General features: G+C 46.8%; 2 protein-coding genes across 2 annotated transcripts; both read right to left on the reverse strand.

Annotated features, from left to right (window-relative positions):
* Positions 1-15,858: 15,858 nt before the first annotated feature.
* On the reverse strand, positions 15,859-16,490 carry LOC109786201 (histone H2B.3-like). Its single transcript, XM_020344788.4, has one exon. The coding sequence runs from the start codon at positions 16,402-16,404 to the stop codon at positions 15,994-15,996; it is 411 nt and encodes a 136-aa protein (XP_020200377.1). The 5' UTR covers positions 16,405-16,490; the 3' UTR covers positions 15,859-15,993.
* Positions 16,491-18,308: 1,818 nt separating this feature from the next.
* LOC109786196 (uncharacterized) lies at positions 18,309-21,706 on the reverse strand. The gene is made up of 7 exons (XM_020344786.4): positions 21,555-21,706; positions 20,544-20,618; positions 19,827-20,318; positions 19,614-19,724; positions 19,180-19,332; positions 18,907-19,032; positions 18,309-18,769 (listed from the first exon to the last, which is right to left on the reverse strand). Exons 3-7 carry the CDS (start codon positions 20,223-20,225, stop codon positions 18,512-18,514), a joined length of 1,047 nt encoding a protein of 348 aa, XP_020200375.1. The 5' UTR covers positions 20,226-20,318; positions 20,544-20,618; positions 21,555-21,706; the 3' UTR covers positions 18,309-18,511.
* Between the last annotated feature and the right edge of the window lie 483 nt (positions 21,707-22,189).

Raw genomic sequence — 22,189 nt, forward strand, 5'->3', positions numbered from 1 at the left:
AACTTCAAGAAAAATTTAACCCGTGACTATGTCAACAAGGGCAAGACTCCGGATTTCAATGGACAACATGAGAAACTGAAAGATGATTGGCCAGAATTTGTGAGGCAAAAGAAATCGGAGCATTTCAAGGAAATATCGAAAAAAATAAGGATAGTGCGAGTAAGAAAAAGTTCCATCATATTATGGGGCCAGGAGGATACCGCCTTTCGGAGCCTAAGTGGCAGAAGATGGAGGAGGACCTGAGGGTGCGAGGAATCCCTCTAGGTACAGAGGGATGGGACCCAAGGGCCAATAGCTGGTGGTACGGGCATGGGGGATCGCTAGACCCGGAGACAGGGGTGTGTGTTCACCGGAAGAAAAAGTTTGCTCCCACCGAAGCCCTTATTGACGCAATGACCCAAGCTCAAGAGGGCTTGATCAAGTTCAACAGAGAGAAAGACGCACTGACAACAGCCCTCGGGAATGATGAACACGGAGGACGTGTACGAGGCAAAGGCAGAATTCCGTGGAAAGTAGGGTTTTCCCAGGACAATGACCCGTACTGTTACAGAAGCCGTAAGAGAAAGACTGACCGGGATGCAGACCTTTTGGCGAAGTTTGCATCGGAACTCCATGAGTTGAAGCAGACCGTGCATGAACTAGTAAAAGAAAAATCGGCTGCAGGGCCGCATGAAGATCATGAAGCGGATCGCGGAAGCCAGCAGCGGAGAAGCAGCGTGGCTTCCACGGATGCCCTGCCTGGTGCTAATGCACCGATGATCGAGATTCGTGCACCGGAGCCTCACTACCCCGTGGATGATGTAAAGGAGATGAAAGAATGTGATCTGCATTATCCCGTGGGGAACGTTTTCACGAAGGTAGCTACTGGCAGTGCTTTACCCTGTACACCTGGAGCACTCCACCACAACAACCCCATTGCATATGGCTATGCTCGTGTCACGGTGGAAGACATAGTCCAAGAGTTTGAGGACCTGGAGATTGACAAAGCTACACCCGAAGGGGAGAGAAGACTTGGAGATGTCAAGCGCCAGATCATTCTATGGAAAAAGAAGTACATAGTGTTTCCAGGCGAGGCGCCAAGGCTAACAAGTCCACCCCCCTCCGATGGTGGTGGTGGTGGTGGTGGTGGCGGTGGTGGTGGTCGTGGTGGTTCACCTACACCTCCTTCACGCCATTCGACGCCGTCCCCCGATCCACAACCTCCGGTGGGTAAGCAGCCGCCGCCCCCCAATCCTCCTCCGGCGAGTACGACGCCCCCCAATCCTCCTCCGGCGGGTACGACGCCCCCCAATCCACCTCCGGCGAAGAAGCAGAAGCAGGCGGACAGCAAGGAAACCCGCTCCTGGACTATTAACCCGAACCCTTATGTACCTAAGACCACAAGGGTACCGGAGCCATCACTGAAGCCTCTCCTCCCAAGGCCTTGGGAACTTAGTGAAGCTGAAACCAAATTGGCCGCGTCTGCTCATTATGAGAAATGGAAGGCGGATATGAAGGCGATAAAAGAGCCTGAGCCCAAGCAAGTATTCACTGAGAAGCAAAAGAAGTGGGCTAAGGATTTTTTGACGACACCGTCCCAAGCCGAGCTGAATATGCCTGACGACTATGGACATGAACTTCGTAGGCAAGCAAAAATATTGAAGGAGGAGAAAGAAGAAAGTAAAAAAAGCGGGAAACAAGTTGACCAGCTCGGGATGCAGAATAAACAATCGATCCCCCCGCTCATAGTGAAAGCCGGTCCGGAAGAGGACCCCGAGATCATAGCAGCTGCGGCAGCACTTGGATTGACTGTAGCGAGTGCCATGAAACAAGCGTCCGAGATGGGTTTGACTCTTCGTGCCTTGTTAGGCCTTGAGGATGCGCCAGTATGTGAGATAGCATTACAATATGTGCGGAATGGGCCTCTCGTCGAGCCTGCGCGGGAAAAGAGTCTACCACCACAAATGCGAAATCTGCTACGTTGGTACAAGCATTTCATAACATGGGCCGACAAAAAATATGTTTATGCGGATGTTACAGAGGAGCATCACACCAAACGGTACTCTGTACAAGTTCATATGAGTGAATTGTTCCAGCTATTCAATCTGCGCGACCTCGACAAATCTATCCTGAGTTGCTACGTTCTGTAAGTGATTTATTTCTATCTCATCTCGTTCTTCATTGCCTGCACTATATATATATATATATATATATTGTCCTAACTATATTGTTGCGTACGCTATTATGCAGATTGAAGATTTGGGAATGCAAAATAAGAAACATCCATGATGTTGGGTTCATTGACCCACATATCGTTAATGGACATGTGTTACAAAATCACCCCGAAGACGTGGAGAAAGACTTGTACAAGTTTCTTAGAAAGCATCAACTCAAAAGTAATATTCTATTTCCTTACCATTTTGGGTGAGTGTTTCTGTCTTGTGCCCATTCTATTTTGTTTACTCCATGCATGGTATGTCTAATCGATGAGTTATGCATGACTGTGCATGTAACGTGTCCGCAGGTTCCACTGGATTCTGCTAAATATTGAACTTCACACCTCCAGAGTTCTAATCATGGACTCTATGGATTCGGATTCAAAGCTTTGGGCCGACATGAGAAAAATGCTGCAAAAGTAATTATTTTCAATCATTTGAGCTCTATATCGATCGGTCTCTTTCGTTCATTTCCTAATATCAAGTAACTAATAACTCCCTTGTTCATTTAATTTTCTTTGCCCTGTAGGGTTTGGAGACGGTTCTCAGAAGAAATTGTCGGTGAATTCAAACATGAGCTAGATTTTAGAAGGTTAGTTAATGTGGATAAGCAGCCACCGGGGACCAATCTATGTGGATACTATGTTTATGAGAACATCCGGAGACAAACCTCTGAGCGGAAGGCATCGGATAGCGTGCGGAAGGCGACGGATAACTTGCGGAGGAGGCTTAGTCCAGAAGCTCGCTTCCGACCAATTCAAGATGAATTAGCAGGATTTTTCATGAGGGAAGTCATCAATCCTAAAGGAGAACACTATACCGAGGACGAAGACATTTATATGCATACCCGAGATTGAAACTTGTTCGAAGTTGTATATGGTCATCCATCCTAATTGTGTATGGAAACTTGTTCGAAGTTGTATATGGTCACCCGAGATTGAATATATATTATATATTCCTCTTGAATTCTTCTTGTTTGAAATTTCATATGCATGTATATAGTAGCATAGAATATGTGTACTGAAACTTCATCAAAATTAAAATAAAACACAAAATAAAATATAAAAGAAATAAAACACTACAAATTAAAAAGAAACCAGGTTTAGGGGGGCTAAAACCCTAAACCTGCGGAGGAGGCCTTTAGTCCCGGTTAGCCACGAGAACCGGGACTAAAGGTCCTCCACCCCGACGGACTCCTGGCGCCCACGTGGACGGGCCTTTAGTCGCGGTTCGTAAGAGGCGCGACTAAAGGGGGGGGGGCCTTTAGTCGCGCATATTTAGTCCCGGTTGCACAGCCGGAATTAATGGCCTTTGCGAACCGGGACTAAAGGCCTATTCTCTACCAGTGATGCCTGCTGTTGACACAATATCTCCAGCGCCCTTGCTCCCAATTACGGCCTCTTTGTGTACAATAAAAGCAAGAACATAGCAATAGGACTGCTTGGCTGCTATTGCTCCACTTGACTTTATAGATTGCTTCCTCCGATGAATTTTTAATTACCTAAACTAAAGCAACTAACAAGGCAACTATGAGTAGTTAATGAGTATCATTTCCAGTTTGATGATGATTGATGTCATGCTTGAGATTTAACGGCTTGTGCCTTTTAGGAAATCTTACACCGAAATGTCGCCAGTTATTGTCATGCTTCTTTGGTAAATGTGTAAAAAAAATTAATATTATCATGATAATAATCAATTTTAACTTAATTCTTGGGCTCGTCCATTTTTGCTGAAAATTGTCTGCTGTATTGCTATTTGTGGCTTTTGTGCTTACATTCCGATTCACTTTGTTTTTCACTAACATATATGTCAGGCCTGAAACATTTATGATATGTAGCGTCCACTGGAAGCGAGTATATATACATTTTTTTCTAGGGAATCACATGATGTTAAAATTTGTGAAGAAGAACAAGGAGGCTTTGGTAAGTAGTGTACCACTGCCTTAGGACATACATGTTAACAAAACACTTTGGAACGTGGTTGTCACAGGTTGAGATTTTTGTTGTCGTGTTGGGACAATCCAGGTCTTATTTATTTTTTGTGACTGATCATGATCTTATGGTTTGAGCCTGGAGCGACATGATTGTTCTTTGAGAATGACGATCTGCAACTCATTTTATGAAAGCATGTGTACTCGGATATTGTTCTAGGCTCAGTGGAAGGAGCAGAGCTTTAGATATCCAGCCAAGTTTAAGATGAGAGCCCAAGCGTAATAACCAGAGCATACCCCAGCCTCCCCAAAAAAAAGGGCTTCGGCATACTCACATAGCTATCTTATTGATTCATCAAACAAAAGGGCAAGTCTAAGACCGTTCTGTCACAGGCTTACTTTATTACGTAGACACAAAAAGGGCAAGCAAAACTTATCGAGTTTTACACGGCAGGAGGTTCATACAAATAGTTCTTTCACTCCATGCATGTTGCATACAATAATAAAAAAATGTTGTCTTTTGCAAATCATGAATAGGATGGTGGTGGATTCTATTGACGTTTAGAAAGAACTCATCAACAAGGGTCACGAGGAGATGTTGTTTGAAGGGGCCGAAAATCCATCGAGTTTTATACAACAAAATGATGTGCAAAATAGCCACGACATCGAGTTTCGCAAAGAAATGACATTCATGGTCTTGTTTTTTTACTAAAATAAAATAAGAGATATTCTTCAAAAATACTTTTTATAGCACCAATTTTATCTCTTTTGCTCAAAATACCATATATCTTATTTCTTCTCGTGGCCGCCGCACTCGGATAAGGTGGTGGCACTACAGTGAGTAGCAAGTCGTGTCGTCGTAACGTTCGCCCTCGACGTGACGATGTGTATTGCTTGCCACCAGAAATCAGCTTGGGATGGCCTCATCATGGAGATCAATGGTGCGACAGCGCGACCACGCTTGGTGCATCTCGGCTGGGGTAGACCACCGGGCCCAATGATGAGGGCGTCGTCCCTCCTCCTCGCCATGGCAAACTGTTGTGCCTGAGGTTGTCCAACCCATATACGAATGGTTTAGCTATGTGGCTGGCACTAACACAAGGCTGTGAGCCCTTCTGCACCTCCTGGCCGGATTCGGCTGCCCAGGATGCCAGACTGGCGGGCACGCTGGCTCGTTGCCGAGGCAGTGACGCAAGAGGTTGTCGGGGAGAGGAGGTGGAAGACGCTGTGATGGGGAGAGGGGCGGGCGCGCGACACCGTGGAAGGGAGGGGAGGTGGTGGGGAAAGAAGGGGGTGGACTTCGCCATTGCGTGGAGGGGAGGTGCCAGGGAGAGATGGCGGCGATGATGTTCGTGGCGGGGAGATGAGATGCGGCGACACCTGGTAGCTGGCTAGCTATGGAGAGAGCAGGAAGCGGTTGTGCAGTGAGTGAGTGAGAGAAGTGACTGCCTTTTTTCCTTCGAGAAAAGGAGAAAGGGGCAGCTCCTATGTGGTGACATAAATGTCACATAACCTAACAAGTAGAAAATATCCAACCAAGGCATACATAGGTAGCCTATAATTTATAGCTCACTAAAGCCAGGATGTAACTCACATTGTACCATGCAAATGAAGTTGAAACAACATTCCTCACACTATATGATAATATCTTAGACGCATGAAGTAGATCTTAGTATGTAAGAGATAATTATTTGGACCATTGCTCTCTATCTACACATCATTTAATTAGATATTTTATCAACTTACATCGTAAGTGAAGTGGATTTCAATTACTTCTCCATTGTTATGGGCTATAATTTCTATACATGCTTTGTCATGCATTATATCTATGCCCTCCGGAACTATATATGCAACCAGCAAACATATATCAATGGCCCGTGGCAACGCACGGGCATTTTACTAGTTTATATAGGAAACTGGAAGGAGGAAGGAGGCGGGCGGCAAAATTGACAAATTTGAGCTATGAACGAAATCAAATCACAGAATAAATTGCCCGTGAAACTATTTCACGCGGTTGACCTTTTTGTGTGACGCCCGACACGAAGGCGTCACACTACACTGTGCAACACCTCACAGATAGGCGCTACACGCCTGGCCAGCATCGCACCCGTGTGATCCGAAAATTACTAAGTCAGTGTGCAGCGCCTGAGAGCTAGGCGCCACACTATACGGTGTAGCGCCTAGCTTCTAGGCGTTGCACTAATGGTTGCTTCATTTTGTAAGGCAACCACTAGTGCATCGCCTGAGAGCTAGGCGCCACACTATACAGTGCAGCGCCTAGCTCTTAGGCTCTGCACAATGACTTAGCAATTTTTAGGCAGTCTGGGGTGCAACGCTGGCCAGGCGTGTAACGCCTATCTGTGAGGCGTTGCACAGTGTAGTGTGGCGTCTTCGTGTCGGGCGTCATACAAAAAGGTCAGCCGCGTGAAATAATTTCACGGGCAGTTCATTCTATGATTTGATTTCGTCCACAGGTCAAATTTGTCAAATTTACCGAGGCGGGCTGTGGTTGGTGGGGAGGCTGGTGCCTTGGATCGATGCCGTGGAGCGGTTTCAGCCGTCGGCTGATGTTTGAGGTGGACGGCCCGGATGCGCTTTGGCGCGGATCGGTGACCTGGCCGAAACGTGCACGGCATGGGAGGTACATGACTCTGGCCGGCGGATGGTGAACGATCGTGGCCATGCATATACCAGCACACATCGTAGAACGGACATTAAACTGTTGTAAAACTATGGTCGATGTGCGGGAGCAAATGGACAAACATCCTTTTTTGTCCACTTTCAAATTATTTTTATTCAAATTTGAACCGTGTTTGCGTGGAAAGGGACACGCGCGAACGGGCAGGACGCGTGCCCTTATCCTCCCCTGGCCCGCCCGTCGGGGACACAGACGTCCCTTTTTCTCTTCCCCTCCCCTCCCCCCTCCCTCCCCCGTCATTGCCACTGCCCATTTTCCCCGGCCGCCTCTCTGTCCAACCCGGCCGCCCAAAAGCACAACAACCGGATTTGTGCTTCTCTCGCATCGGCGTCCGACGGCCAACTAGTAGATCTGTGATGGGAGGATCTGGCGCATCCGGCCGCCGGCGCCTGCGCCTTGCCATGGATTGGTCGGGTATTGAACCACACAACCCAGGCAAACGCCTCCGCGCCGCATGCAGGTATGGACTCTAGCCGCTCGGATCTGTCCCGTCGATGGTTCACCTGCAAAGAAGGTGGGCTGTGATTGGTGGAGGTGCGGATGCCGCGGATCGATGCCTTTTGGGTAGTCTCAGCCGTTCGTCGCTGTGTTGGGATGGGCGGACCGGATGCGCTTTGGCGCGGATCGGTGACGTGGCGGAAACGCTCTCGGGCGGGTCGGTCGGTGATTTTCTGCTGGAGGGAACGGGTTCGACCGACAGGCAGAGCACGAAGACGACCCTCAGCTTCTCGCCAGTTTACGTTGGCCGCGTGCCCGTCGCCGCCGCAGCGGCCGTTGCATCAAATTGTGATGAGTAAATAGGCAGTTTTTCGATTAAATTAATCCATGAATAAATCATGAGCATGACATGGACAACATTGATAACACACTGATTACGATCTAAAAAAGCATGTACTACGCACATAGTAGAAACATCTACGCATATTGCTAGTACTGCTACAACAGAAAGAAACACGAGAGGGATAAACGATGTATACCCTCCAATCAGCCACGCGGCGGCGGTGGCGGTGGCAGCAGCCGCGGCATCCTCAGCGGCCTTCTTGTCGGCCTCGGCCTTCTCAGCGGCGGCACGGTCGGCGTCGGTCGACATGGTGATGACGAAGGTGATGCGGACGTAGATGAACAGAAGCGAGCAGTCGCGTAGTCGCTACCCAAAAACCTAATCGCCCCTCTCCGGTACAGGATCCGGAGAGGCGGGGTTTCGGAGGCCTGCTCTCCCGTCAACCGTGTACGCGGTGAACGAGACGGAGTCGCCGGCGGCAGCAGCAGCAGAGGAACAACGTGGGCGTGGAGGCGGAGATGGAGATGCGTTCTGTTTTCGCGGCGGCTAGGGTTGGCAGTGCCCCACATATATATGTGCGGCCGCGCGTGGAGAGACGTGGGCTGAACCCACGTCCAAGTCGATAGCCCATGATCCGACGTCTCAGATCGTGGCCCTACCCGTCAAAGACTCTCCGTTCCTGACCGGCAAAAAGAAGCGCATAGGAGTGAGCTCGGCTCGGCTCAATCCCGCAACCCGCGGCGCGGCGCGTCGTGACGAGGCGAGCGGAGGAGGAGGAGTGCGCGAGGGCTTCTTTTCTTCCCAAGCTCCAATAGCATGAGGGAGAGAATCCCTTATAAACCGCTCCAACTCTCCTTCCACTTGATCAAGAACGATGAAATCTACGGGCACATAGTTCCTATTTGCAACAATAAGAACATCATTAATTCTTCCCATAGGTTTTTTAATAGTGGAATCTGCAAGGTGCAAGTTCAAAGAACAATCATCAAATTCACGGAATCCTAGCAAATCACAAAGTTTTTGGGATCGTGGAAACGCTAGCACCCAAATCACACAAAGCATAGCATTCATGATCTTTAATTTTAATTTTAGGGATAATTAGATTTATGCCCCTAGTTGTGTCCCACTCGTCTGTTTTACCCCTAATTTCCAAAATTCACCGGTTCTGTCCAAGTCACTTTGCTCCTCTTATGCGTTTGCCCTTTGACCGTTTGACCATCAGTTTGAAAACTTCATAACTAATTCATACTAAATCAGAAAAATGCAAATAAGATACCAAAATGTTCAGAAAAACATCACCTATATGTCAGTGTCATTTGCATTCATGAAAAAAGTGTTGCAAAATGCACATCCGAGTTTTAGCTCTTTTAAGACCACCATGAATAGTAAAATCTAAAAAAAATCAAAAAATATGGTGGGAAAGAACGACAAATGTTCTAAGTGCCTGCCAAGTTTCATCAGGGAACGACATTCGTGGAAGTCGTGGCAAAAAAATAATCTGTTTTGGAGTGCTGATTGTTTTTTTGCTGGGGCACCCACGAATGTCATTCCTTGATGAAACTTGGCAAGCACTTAAAACATTTGTCATTCTTTGTCACCAAATTTTGTTTTGAATTTTATGAATTTTTTTAGATTTTACTATTCATGGTGGTAGCATAAGAGCTAAAACTCGGATGGGCACTTTCAAACACTTTTTTCATGAATGCAAATGACACTGACATATAGGTGATGTTTTTCCGAATATTTTGGTATCTTATTTGCATTTTTTTGATTTAGTATGAATTAGTTATGAAGTTTTCAAACTGACGGTCAAACGGTCAAAGGGCAAAAGCATAAGAGAAGCGAAGTGACTTGGACAGAAGCAGTGACTTTTGGAAATTAGGGGAAAACAGCCGAGTGAGACACAACTTGGGGCATAAATCTAATTATCCTTTAATTTTAATAGTAGGTTCCCACTCATCATAAAGTTTTCTAGGGATAGAAACTTCCAACTCAAGTTTTTCTTCATAAGATTGCATCAAAGCATCAACGATATGTTTAGTAAAAGCTTTATTTTGACTATAAGCATGCAGAGAATTTAGTACGGATTGCAACAAGGAAATACAATCTATCAAAGAGCAATTATCATAATTAAATTCCTTGAGATCCAAAATAGTGGGTTCATTGATATCTAAAGTTTTGACTTCTTCAATCCCACTTTTACCCAATTTCGCATCAAGATCTAAAGACTCCGAATTTTTGGAACGCCTTCTAGGTAAAGGTGGCTCATATTCAGTCCCATCATTATCAAGATTCATATTGCAAAACAAAGATTTAATAGGGGACACATCAATAACTTTAGATCTTCATCTTTATTCTCACAAAAACTAGAAGAACACGCTTTCTGTCGTGGAATAGTCACGGCAGATGCCCTTGTGAAAGGACTTAGTCGTGGAGCCATCGCAACTAGGAAGCTTACAGGGGTTAAAGCGGGACAAAGGACACGAGGGTTATACTGGTTCGGCCCCTTACGGTGAAGGTAAAAGCCTACTCCAGTTGAGGTGGAATTACTAGGGTTTCGATGACCAGGGAGCGAATCCGCTATGCCTGGCTACCGATTTGATGTTATCTCCCTTAAGCCGCCGGCGGGTCATCCCCTTATATACATGGGTTGACGCCCCGCGGCCTACAGAGTCCCGGCCGGCTTATAAACAGTATCCGGCTCGGTAACTAGTTAATCTTGCCTTACAACACAAGTCACGCCATTACGGCGGTTTATCACTACGGGCCTTAAGTCGCCTACGGGCTTTAGGCCCTTTATTGAACCGCCATCTTCAAGCTTGATATTGGGCTTCATATAATGAATTGCTACAGCGTAACCCGGCCCCTCCTGGGCGGGTTACACCAGTAGTTATATCCCCAACACTTTCACAAAGCAATCTTTCTTAGCACGCATCCTGGCGGTTCTTTCTTTGCACTCATCAATGGAAATTCTCATGGCTTTGAGAGACTCATTGATATCATGCTTAGGTGGAATAGATCTAAGTTTCAAAGAATCAACATCAAGAGAAATTCTATCAACGTTCCTAACCAATTCATCAACTTTAAGCAATTTTTCTTCAAGCAACGCATTGAAATTCTTTTGTGAATTCATAAACTCCTTAACACTAATCTCAAATTCACAAACTCATGATCAAGTTGCTTAAAATTCATGATATCGTTTCTAAGAGAGATGATTTTACCGGGAGGAAAATACTTAGAGATAAAAGCATCTTTGCACTTATTCCATGAATCAATACTATTTTTAGGCAAAGACGAAAACCAAACTTTAGCACGATCTCTAAGCGAAAAAGGAAATAGCTTCAATTTAACAATATCATTGTCCACATCTTTCTTATTTTGCATATCACACAAATCAACAAATCTATTTAGATGGGTAGCGGCATCTTCACTAGGAAGGCCGGCGAATTGATCTTTCATGACAAGATTCAACAAAGCAGCATTAATTTCACAAGATTCAGTATCGGTAAGAGGAGCAATCGGAGTGCTAAGAAAATCATTGTTGTTGGTATTGGTAAAGTCACACAATTTAGTATTGTCTTGAGCCATCGTGACAAGCAAGCAATCCAACTCACGAGCAAACAAGAAGCGAGCGAAAAAAAGCGAACGGAAAAGAGGGCGAATAAAACGGCAAGGGTGAAGTGGGGGAGAGGAAAATGAGAGGCAAATGGCAAATAATGTAATGCGAGGGATAAGAGTTTGTGATGGGTACTTGGTGTGTCTTGACTTTTGTGTGGGCTCCCCGACAACGGCGCCAGAAATGGCTCATTGTCGGGCAATCAAATCTTGACTTGACTTCGCGTAAGCCTCCCCGGCAACGGCGCTAGAAATCCTTCTTGCTACCTCTTGAGCACTGCGTTGGTTTTTCCTTGAAGAGGAAAGAGTGATGCAGCAAAGTAGCGTAAGTATTTCCCTCAGTTTTTGAGAACCAAGGTATCAATCCAGTAGGAGACCACGCTCAAGTCCCGTGCACCTACACAAACAAATAAGAACCTCGCAACCAACGCGATAAAGGGGTTGTCAATCCCTTCACGATCACTTACGAGAGTGAGATCTGATAGAGATGATAAGATAATATTTTTGGTATTTTTATAATAAAGACTAAAAGTAAAGAAAGCAAAATAAACGGCGCCAGAGATAGCTTGTTGACGGGAAATTAATATGATGGAAAATAGACCCGGGGGCCATAGGTTTCACTAGTGGCTTCTCTCAAGATAGCATAAGTATTTACGGTGGGTGAACAAATTACCGTCGAGCAATTGATAGAATTGAGCATAGTTATAAGAATATCTAGGTATGATCATGTATATAGGCATCACGTCCGCGACAAGTAGACCGACTCCTGCCTGCATCTACTACTATTACTCCACACATCAACGGCTATCCAGCATGCATCTAGAGTATTAAGTTCATAAGAACAGAGTAATGCTTTAAGTAAGATGACATGATGTAGAGAGATAAACTCATGCAATATGATATAAACCCCATCTTTTTATCCTCGATGGCAACAATACAATACGTGCCTTGCTGCCCCTGCTGTCACTGGGAAAGGACACCGCAAGATTGAACCCAAAGCTAAGCACTTCTCCCATTGCAAGAAAGATCAATCTAGTAGGCCAAACCAAACTGATAATTGGAAGAGACTTGCAAGATAACCAATCATACATAAAAGAATTAAGAGGAGATTCAAATATTGTTCATAGATAAACTTGATCATAAACCAACAATTCATCGGTCTCAACAAACACACCGCAAAAGAAGATTACATCGAATAAATCTCCAAGAGAATCGAGGAGAACTTTGTATTGAGATCCAAAGAGAGAGAAGAAGCCATCTAGCTAATAACTATGGACCCGAAGGTTTGAGGTAAACTACTCACACATCATCGGAGAGGCTATGGTGTTGATGTAGAAGCCCTCCGTGATCAATGCCCCCTCCGGCGGAGCGCCGGAAAAGGCCCCAAGATGGGATCTCACGGGTACAGAAGGTTGCGGCGGTGGAAATAGGGTTTTGGCTCCGTATATGATGTTTCCAGGGTACATGGGTATATATAGGAGGAAGAAGTACGTCGATGGAGCAACATGGGCCCCACGAGGGTGGAGGGCGCGCCTGGGGGAGGGGGGGGTAGGCGCGCCCCCTGCCTCGTGCTATCCTCGTTGATTGCTTTACGTAGACTCCAAGTCCTCTGGATCACGTTTGTTCCGAAAATCACGTTGCCGAAGGTTTCATTCCGTTTGGACTCCGTTTGATATTCTTTTTCTGCGAAACACTGAAATAGGCAAAAAAAACATCAATTCGGGCTGGGCCTCCGATAGGTTAGTCCCAAAAATAATATAAAAGTGTATAATAAAGCCCATTAAACATCCAAAACAGAATATAATATAGCATGGAACAATAAAAAATTATAGATACGTTGGAGACGTATCAGGGAGGAGTCGGAACGGCCACAGAAGTGAAGGAAATATGCCCTAGAGACAATAATAAATTTGTTATTTTATATTTCCTTATTCATGATAAAGGTTTATTATTCATGCTAGAATTGTATTGACCGGAAACTTAAATACATATGTGGATACATAAACAAATACCGTGACTCTAGTGAGCCTCTACTAGACTAGCTCGTTGATCAAAGATGGTTAATGTTTCCTAACCATAGACATGAGTTGTCATTTGATAATGGGATCACATAATTAGGAGAATAATGTGATGGACAAGACCCATCTGTTAGCTTCGCATTTGATCGTTTAATTTATTGCTATTGCTTTCTTAATGTCAAATACATATTCCTTCGACTATGAGATTATGCAACTCCCGGATACCGGAGGAATGCCTTGTGTGCTATCAAACGTCACAACGTAACTGGGTGATTATAAAGATGCTCTACAGGTATCTCCGAAGGTGTTTGTTGAGTTGGCCTAGATCGAGATTAGGAGTTGTCACTCCGAGTATCAGAGAGGTATATCCGGGCCCTCTCGGTAATACACATCATAAGCTTGCAAGCAAACGACTAAGGAGTTAGTCACGAGGTGATGTATTACGGAACGAGTAAAGAGACTTGCCGGTAATGAGATTGAACTAGGTATGAAGATACCAACGATCGAATCTCGGTCAAGTAACATACCGATGGACAAAGGGAATTACGTATGTTGTCATAACGGTTCGACCGATAAAGATCTTCGTAGAATATGTAGGAGCCAATATGGGCATCCAGGTTCCGCTATTGATTATTGACTGGAGAGGTGTCTCGGTCATGTCTACATAGTTCTCGAACCCGTAGGGTCCGCACGCTTAACGTTCGTTGACGATATAGTATTATATGAGTTATGTGATTTGGTGACCGAATGTTGTTCGGAGTCCTGGATGAGATCACAGACATGACAAGGAGTCTCGAAATGGTCGAAGGTAAAGATTGATATATAGGACGATGATATTCGGACACCGGAAGTGTTTCGGAGGGTACCGGGTACTTATCGGGTCACCGGAAAGGAGTTTCGGGCACCCCCGGCAAAGATATGGGTCTTATGGGCCAAGTGAAGGAACACACCAGCCCTGGTGCGCCCCTATAGAAGCCAGCCCTATGAGGAGAAGAAGGAAAGAGGGAAGGGCAAGGAAAGTGTGGATTAGGATTCCTACTTCCTTCCCTCTCCCCTCCTCTTTCATCCCCCCCCCCCCCCCCCGGTTATATATGGCAGGGGGCGCGGCTTGGGAGGGACTCCAAGTAGGATTCCTCCTACTTGGGCGCCTCCTATGGCTGCTTCTCCCTCCCTCCCATCTATATACATGAGGAGGGGGCGCCTAGCATACAATAGACAATTGCCCAGCCGTGTGCGCCGCCCCCTCCACAGTTTACACCCTCGGTCATATCTTCGTGGTGCTTAGGCTAAGCCCTGCGAGGATCACTTCACCATCACCGTCACCACGCCGTCGTGCTGAAGGAACTCATCTACTACCTCGACGTCTTGCTGGATCAAGACGGCGAGGGGCGTCACCAAGCTGAACGTGTGCAGAACTCGGAGGTGCCGTGTGTTCGGTACTTGATCGGTCGGAGATAGAAGAAGTTCGACTACATCAACCGCATTGTCAAACGCTTCCGCTTACGGTCTACAAGGGTACGTAGACACCCCCCCTCGTTACTATGCATCTCCATGGATAGATCATTGCGTGTGTGTAAATTTTTTTTGTTTTCCATGCAACGTTTCCCAACAAGAAGGATCCCGCACCACACCGGGGCTGCGGCGTCGCAACTACGGTGGAGCCCCGACGAAGGGTAGTGGGCGAAGCAGCAGTGGCGGCGGTGGGGGGGGGGGGGGGGCAGGGGTGGTCGGAGCGGGGCGGCGCGGCAGGAGCCCACACCGCAGCGGGGCCGCGGCGGCGCAACTACCCAGCGTTGCAGCGGCGAGGTGGCCTGAAGTTTTAGTTGGCCAAAATATTACGGGATGTAATACTTCCCCTGGACTAGAGGGAAATTCATGTCAAATTTACATAATCCTCTAAATTTATTCCATGTTTACGGAATCTGTTCGAGACCATTTTTGCCCAAACTTCTTCTAAACGGTACTCCATGCACCTTTTTTTTGGGGGTCAAATCGATGCACCTTTGTTGAATTTGCTCTGAGTTATATTCTAAAACAAGTGTGTACGTTCTCTGATCTCCCTCTCAGGTACAATTGTCTGTCTGCATTTTGTTTGTGGATCCACAGAAGAGATCAACATTAGTTTAAGAGTAACGGCATTGCTGATCGTTTTAGTGCTACTTCACTATGCTCTGAACTGATACTCTTTGCATGATGGTAAGTAATAGGAGTAGCATTTACAGTGTTCATTCTCGCCTGACCCGGGATGATTCATCAACTGCACTCACCAAAACTCCCTTTGCATCAGATGGAGCTTGCTCAGCAAATTTGCATAAACATCACCAAAATTATCACCCATCTTGACACAATTTCTTTCTACAGGTGCCTACGCGTCAGTGCTATTCAGCCTCTCCATTGTGCATATGCAACCGTCACGTCTCGATCACATTGTGGAACAGAGAACACAAAATCTGCAGGTCAATCGTGGAAGCAACGCCTCCTGGTCAAAGATTCAAAGCCTAGCTGCCTGGAACGCAACACAAAGGACAGTTCTTGTAGAATTATAGTTAGAACAAAAGCAATCTCTCTACAACTTCAGAGGCTGTATCTGCAGGACTCAAGAATCAGACGAAGGCAGAAAGTTACACTGAAAGGAACATTACTATTTCTTCAGACCGACAGGCGATACAATTTGATTCTCACGAGATAACATCTTCAGAACACAAACTGGCAGCTAACTACATACAGAATGCGACCATCCATTCGTCCGATGAAGCCTAGGCTGAGGTGAACTTGGTGACGGCCTTGGTGCCCTCGGAGACGGCGTGCTTGGCGAGCTCGCCGGGGAGGACGAGGCGGACGGAGGTCTGGATCTCCCGGGAGGTGATGGTGGGCTTCTTGTTGTAGCGGGCGAGCTTGGCGGACTCGCCGGCGAGCTTCTCGAAGATGTCGTTGATGAAGGAGTTCATGATGGACATGGCCTTGGAGGAGATGCCGATGTCCGGGTGCACCTGCTTGAGCACCTTGAAGATGTAGATCTTGTACGTCTCCACGCTCTTCTTGGACTTCTTCTTGCCCTTCTTCTCGCCGCCCTCCTTGGACGCCGGCGGCCGCTTCTCTGCCTTGGGCTTCTTCCCCGCTGGAGCCTTCTCCGTGGCCACCGGCTTCTTCTCCGCCTTGGGTGCCATGGACGCTGATTCGAGGGTGTCGAGACTCGAGAGGTGGGGTTAGGCTGCAAGAGGCGGGAGGCGGAGTGTGCAGATGCTGTGATGTGAGGAGGCGGAGAGATCGTTAAATAGGAAGGTGGAAGGAGGAAGGAGATGAGCTGTGATTGGTGGATGGGCTGGTGCTCCGGATCGATGCCTCGGAGTAGTTCCAGCCGTTCGCTGGTGTTTGAGATGGACGGACAGGGTTCGTTTTGGCGCGGATCGGTGACCTGGCCAAAATCTGTTGGGCATTTATCACCAGCCACCTACTAAGGTATACTGTATTTGGCTATTCCCGTAAAAAAAGGTATATTTGGTTATTTACACTTTTTTAATACATATATGTTGGACTAAGGCCAACTCCGACGCGATGACCCATTTCGTCTCCTTCTGTTCGGCGGCGTCAGGCACTCGGGCCTGTTCATGGGGCTCCGGGGTCCCGGGGGCGTGCTGCTGACAGATCTGGGAGTCCCTGTTGTTGTTGTGGCCGGCGGGTGGCGCAGGTTGGGGCAACAGCTTGGCGTGGTTGCTGCTCTAACCGTGGGGCGGATGGCGAGGTGAGGTCCAGTGTGTGGTGGCCTTCCTACAACGCGCCGCTACATGGTAGCTTGGTAGTTCCGTTTGCGGTGACAGTTGGCTTCTTCGGCGTCGGCTCGTCAGCAAGCGGACCGTTTCGGCTTCTGTCTCCTCTCCTCGTTGCGCTTATGCTGTCTTCGCCGGAGGGTTGGTCCTCTCCCAATCATCGTCCACTATTGAGGGACGATTCCCTTGCCAAGAGGGTCAAGGAATCATCGTTGCGTCCCTTCGATTGGTGGTGTGCCACTGGTGAGTTCGTCCATTATCCGAGAGCGGTAGCGCGGGGCAGTGGCAGCCAGATCTGGACGACATGGGGGGGGGGGGGGTTCTTGGGGCTGCCCATGGATGGGAAATGAGGGTCCTTTACGCTAGTCTCTTTGGTCGTCGTAGTTTTGCGTCTTAGGTGGGGTGGTGTCGGGGTCTTGGACTCCGGGGCGGCGGCCTTCGTGGTGGTAGCCGCGTTGCTTGTGGGCGGAGCTCGGGGTTAGGTGTGGTCTGGTTGCCATGGTCGTGCGGGCGACATGGTGGTTCGTGTGCGGCGGTCGTGGTGTGGCAAACAATGGCTTGGTGTACCCCGTTTGAAAACGATGGCGTGGTGCCGGGGAGAAAACCCATTCTGGCTATGCCAAGTCGACGGCAGTGGCGCCTATGGTGTCATCCCCTTCTTAAAGGCGTCGCCGCGACTCTTCTTCTTCTCCCTCTGAGGAAACCCCGATCGCTGGATCGGGCGGTGGCGGCATTTAGGTGTTGTTTTCTTCTTGAAGGCGTCGCCGCGACTCTTCTTCTTCTCCCTCTGAGGAAACCCCGATCGCTGGATCGGGCGGTGGCGGCATTTAGGTGTTGTTTTCTTCTTGAAGGCGTCGCCGCGACTCTTCTTCTTCTCCCTCTGAGGAAACCCCGATCGCTGGATCGGGCGGTGGCAGCATTTAGGTGTTGTTTTCTTCTTGAAGGCGCCGTCCTAGAGCTCCTGGTTCATCATACACGGCTCTTTTGTGTACCTATTCTTATTGCCCATGTATCATGCCTTGAGTGTGTACGTTGTGGTGTCGAGTGCCTCGAGTGTGTGTGTTGTTGTGTCGAGTGGGGTGTGTTGAGCTGTATGATGATTGGTCGTTGTTTTATATATAAATCGGGGCGCAAGCCTATTTCAGTAATCTAATCAATTTTCACTCTGCAGTTAAAATCTCATACGAGGTAGCGTGAATGTGGAATCTAGGATCATAGAAACGACGACCCATAACTGCCTGACAGCATCTAGAAACTCTATAGGCTAATGGCCCGATTACATATGAGTGACAGACAAAGACACGTTGAGAAAATAACTCCGACCAAACATTAGGTATTATAATGCCCCAAATGAACAGCAATGTTAAATGACGATTATTGTAATCCTGTGTTGATAAACAAAGTCTGAAAATGCTCCAGTATTGTTATCAATCACTAGCATAGATCTGTAGCGAGAAAAATATAAAAATAAATTTAGCAACCAGTACAAAGTAAACCAGAAAATGTTTCATTCTGTTAGCACTACGGATCCTGATGACGACACAAACGACGTATCATCGTCCCCATCTGCGTCACTGTCAGATTCTGATGATGACGAATCTTCAAACAATGTATCATCATTTTCTTCTATTTCGTTGCGCCTGCCCCTCCTACTTTTGGTTGAATTACTTGCTGTTGGGGCTGTCATCCCCTGTACGAGATCACCAAGGAGGGTCTCCAACCCTGATGCAAACTTGTGGATGATCCCCTGTATTTTAAGCTTGTCCTGCAGAAAAAAAAAACAGTAAAAAGCATTATCAGAGCAATTTAGGGTGAGGTTTGGGTGTGAGAAAAGGTGATAGGGTAGATGGCACATCAACTCATCCTTGTCAAAGAAAAAGAAAAAAGGATTCTTGTTTTTACATTTTCAGAGCAACTTGGGTGGGTGTTTTGCTTCATCCAGGTTTCGAAGCCACCAGGGCCTCCGAACAGACCCAATGTGCTTGTGCCCGATCCACTAGCAGCCTCCTCTCTGAATTCTTCCTTTAGCTGCATGTACATGTTTGAAAAAAAGAGATCAAAAAAAGGTTGATCCTCCATGAGAGAGGTTGATTCTCTGGAAGTACTATTCTAAAATGAACCTATTGTCAGTAATGCTGTGTGGGAAAAAAAGAGGGAGGAGGTGGTGAAAAGAACCTGAAATTTGCCAAAACAGGGTGGATCATGCTCTAACATGTCCAGCTCAGCGACAATATCAACCTGGGTCTTGGACCATGCGTTTACTCTATATGGTCTGTTAGTTAACTCAAGCTCCATGCCATCACAATCCAAAGCATCGAGGTACCTTAGCTGTGGTACAAGATTAACAGACAGAAAAAACGAGATATAATAAGAGAGTGGGACATGCAAAATACGCGGAACACCAAAATGGCTAATAAACACAGATTGGGCAAGATGGAGGAGCACATAGTTGCCTGATATTATACTTATGTGGTTGCCTAAGAAAAGCAAATACTTGTAGCTGCCAGATTAAAAAACCCAGAAACATGCTTAAAAAATAGTTGCCTAGTAAGTATACTTGTATGTTTGCTTTGAAAAACCAAGAAAATTTTGGATGGGGTGTCACTCACCATGCAGTAAAGTAAGCACCCATTTGTGTACTTCCCATTTGAGAGGTGCTCGTGGAGCTGGTCCACGACAAATTTGCACAAGTTCAACCTGTCTGCCCGGTTGATATCCGCCTTCTCAAAACAAAAAGGAAAAAGAAGTGTCAAAGCAAGCAAGAGAAAAACAAACAAAAGAGGTGCTGCTGCTATATGAAATCTCATGGAAGAGTGTGTTACCAGCATGGGGTAGCACTTGTTGCTGACCCGTGCATCGGTCGTAGGGGCCAACAGAGTTGAGACAATGTAAATAAGCCACAACTTCTTGAATTTATCATCAGCCTCGCTATGGTTGATGATTGCAGTAGCAACTGTCGTGATGTTTGGCCTGCTGCCATCGCCCGGAAACAAAGTAGCTGCGAACTCCTGTTCCATATCATAGTCGGCTTCATACTTGACCTCAATGTCTCCATGAGGGATGCCCAAAATCTGATGTACAGACTCCTCGGTCAGTGGAATGAACCCGCGTCCTGGCACGACAAACCCTCTCCTTCCAGAGTGGTACAACCTTGTGAACCATGTCACGGCGGTGTTGTGTAAGTATGCACACTTGATGTCCAGGAACGGTCCAGTCCCCATGGCTCTGACAGCAACGCGTTGACCTTCGTTGATGTGCTTGTAGAGCTTACAAATGGCGTGTGGCGATGTCTGCTCAGTTCCATCAACCTGAGCCTGAGCAAAAAAATTGGTAACTATGCAGTATGATTTTGGCAAGCACTACTGGAAAAAAGCGACAATTGATATGAAAAAATGTGGTAAAAAGGGGTATGTGTGCCACAATTGATACAAAAAAATTAGCTATGCAAAAAAAAAAAGCTATGGATATTTGACCACGTGAAGAACATGATGTTGGCAATGTGATAACAAAGGGCAGTAAATTAGTAAAAAAACACGAACCTTATTGGCTATCTGCCTGCCGCCTGCAACTGGATCCAGCCGGCTCTTCTTCCTCCTTGGCAATTTCAAAAAAATCTGCTCATTTCAAAACATGGAGAGTAAGAAAAAACGCCGTGATAGAGGGCCACTGGCTAAAACATCCCTGCTACGCGCTATAGTTTTGCACATATAAGTGAAGATAAAGAAAATCAGCGCCTTCAGCGGCTTATCTGAATGAGCTTGCATGGATGCACAACACAGACTACTGGTTTATGCAAAAAGTACCAGCCATATATGGCGACTGCACTAATGAGTAAATGTGGTAACTGCATATATGTCAACTACTCTATGCAAAGAAGCGCCAGCATACAAGGCGATTGCGCCGCTAGTAAATGTGGCAACCACCCCTGTAAATATGTGGGAACCGCCCATATGGTAATGTGGAAACTATCGTACGAGATCATCTAGTTCATCGTCACTTGGGATAAAACATAAAAGAAACCGGCAGCAGCAGCATCTCTAGAAAAATCGACAAAAGAAAGGAACACTGGGGCTCTGACTACATCCAGTTCATCAATCAACAGAAAAAGAAAATAAAACACAGCAGCAGCAGCAGCAGCATCCCTACAATCAACAAAAAAGCTCGCAGTTCAATTTAAGCTGTATGCCACTAGATCGTGGAACATCATGTTTGAAAATCAATTCCACGGATTCAACTTATTCAGAGTTTCAGACCATACTCTGGGAGACGAGGAACTTTTGAACACGAGTTTCAGACTCTGCTCACCGCCGGCCACCGCGGCGCGCTGGCGGCGGCCTCTATGGACCAGGCGAGGCAGGAGGTCGGGGTGGACAGGCCGTCGAGAGGAAGGACTAATCTTCCCACCGGCGGCCACATCTCGCGTCGTTCCCCGCTGTCGCCCGACGGATTTAGTTCCTCTCTGCAAACCGCCGATTGCGTCCCCGCCCAACCACCGTCCCGCGAGAGAGAAAAAAAAACTGCGCGAGGTACACTGCGTCAAGTGGACTCACTGGAGTAGCCTGCACGCCGGCGTCGGAGCGGATCTGGAAGGGGTCGCCGCCTCCGCTCTTCCTCGCAATCCGGTGAGCCCCGATGCAGTTGAGGAAGGGAAATGGAGGAAGACGACACGCAGCGCCGCTCAGGCAAAAAATAAAAAGGACAAGGCCTTGGACCTGCCCCGTGGCCCAAGGTCAATATATCAGGCCATGGGTCAGCCCATTTCATCAGAAATTTGAGGCCTCACTGACCGGTTGGATATAGTCTGACCTAAAAATCAGTGCACTTACAACTCTGTCTACACAGTACAGTAAAATAACAAAAATCCAATCATTCCACATATCTAATCTTTCCACATCTAGTAAAATGATGAGATCAAAAGATTAAAGGTCTCAAAGAGCATCAAGCTAAAGACCTCCAAAAATGGTGATTATTAGACAATCCAACAGATTCATGGGCAAGATCAAAAGATTACAGGTTCCACATAGCTATCTTTTCACATCCAGTAGATTATAGAGAAAGCTGGCATCTCTTTGCTTCATCATCTGCTGGAGGTTGACATCAATTGCTCCAACAAGCATCAATCCTCGTTATATGTATTTAAATGGAAATGTTACAAGACTAATTCAATACACATCAGTAGAATAAT

This window comes from Aegilops tauschii, chromosome 6 (assembly GCF_002575655.3).
Source record: "Aegilops tauschii subsp. strangulata cultivar AL8/78 chromosome 6, Aet v6.0, whole genome shotgun sequence".
NCBI classification, from domain to species: domain Eukaryota; kingdom Viridiplantae; phylum Streptophyta; class Magnoliopsida; order Poales; family Poaceae; genus Aegilops; species Aegilops tauschii.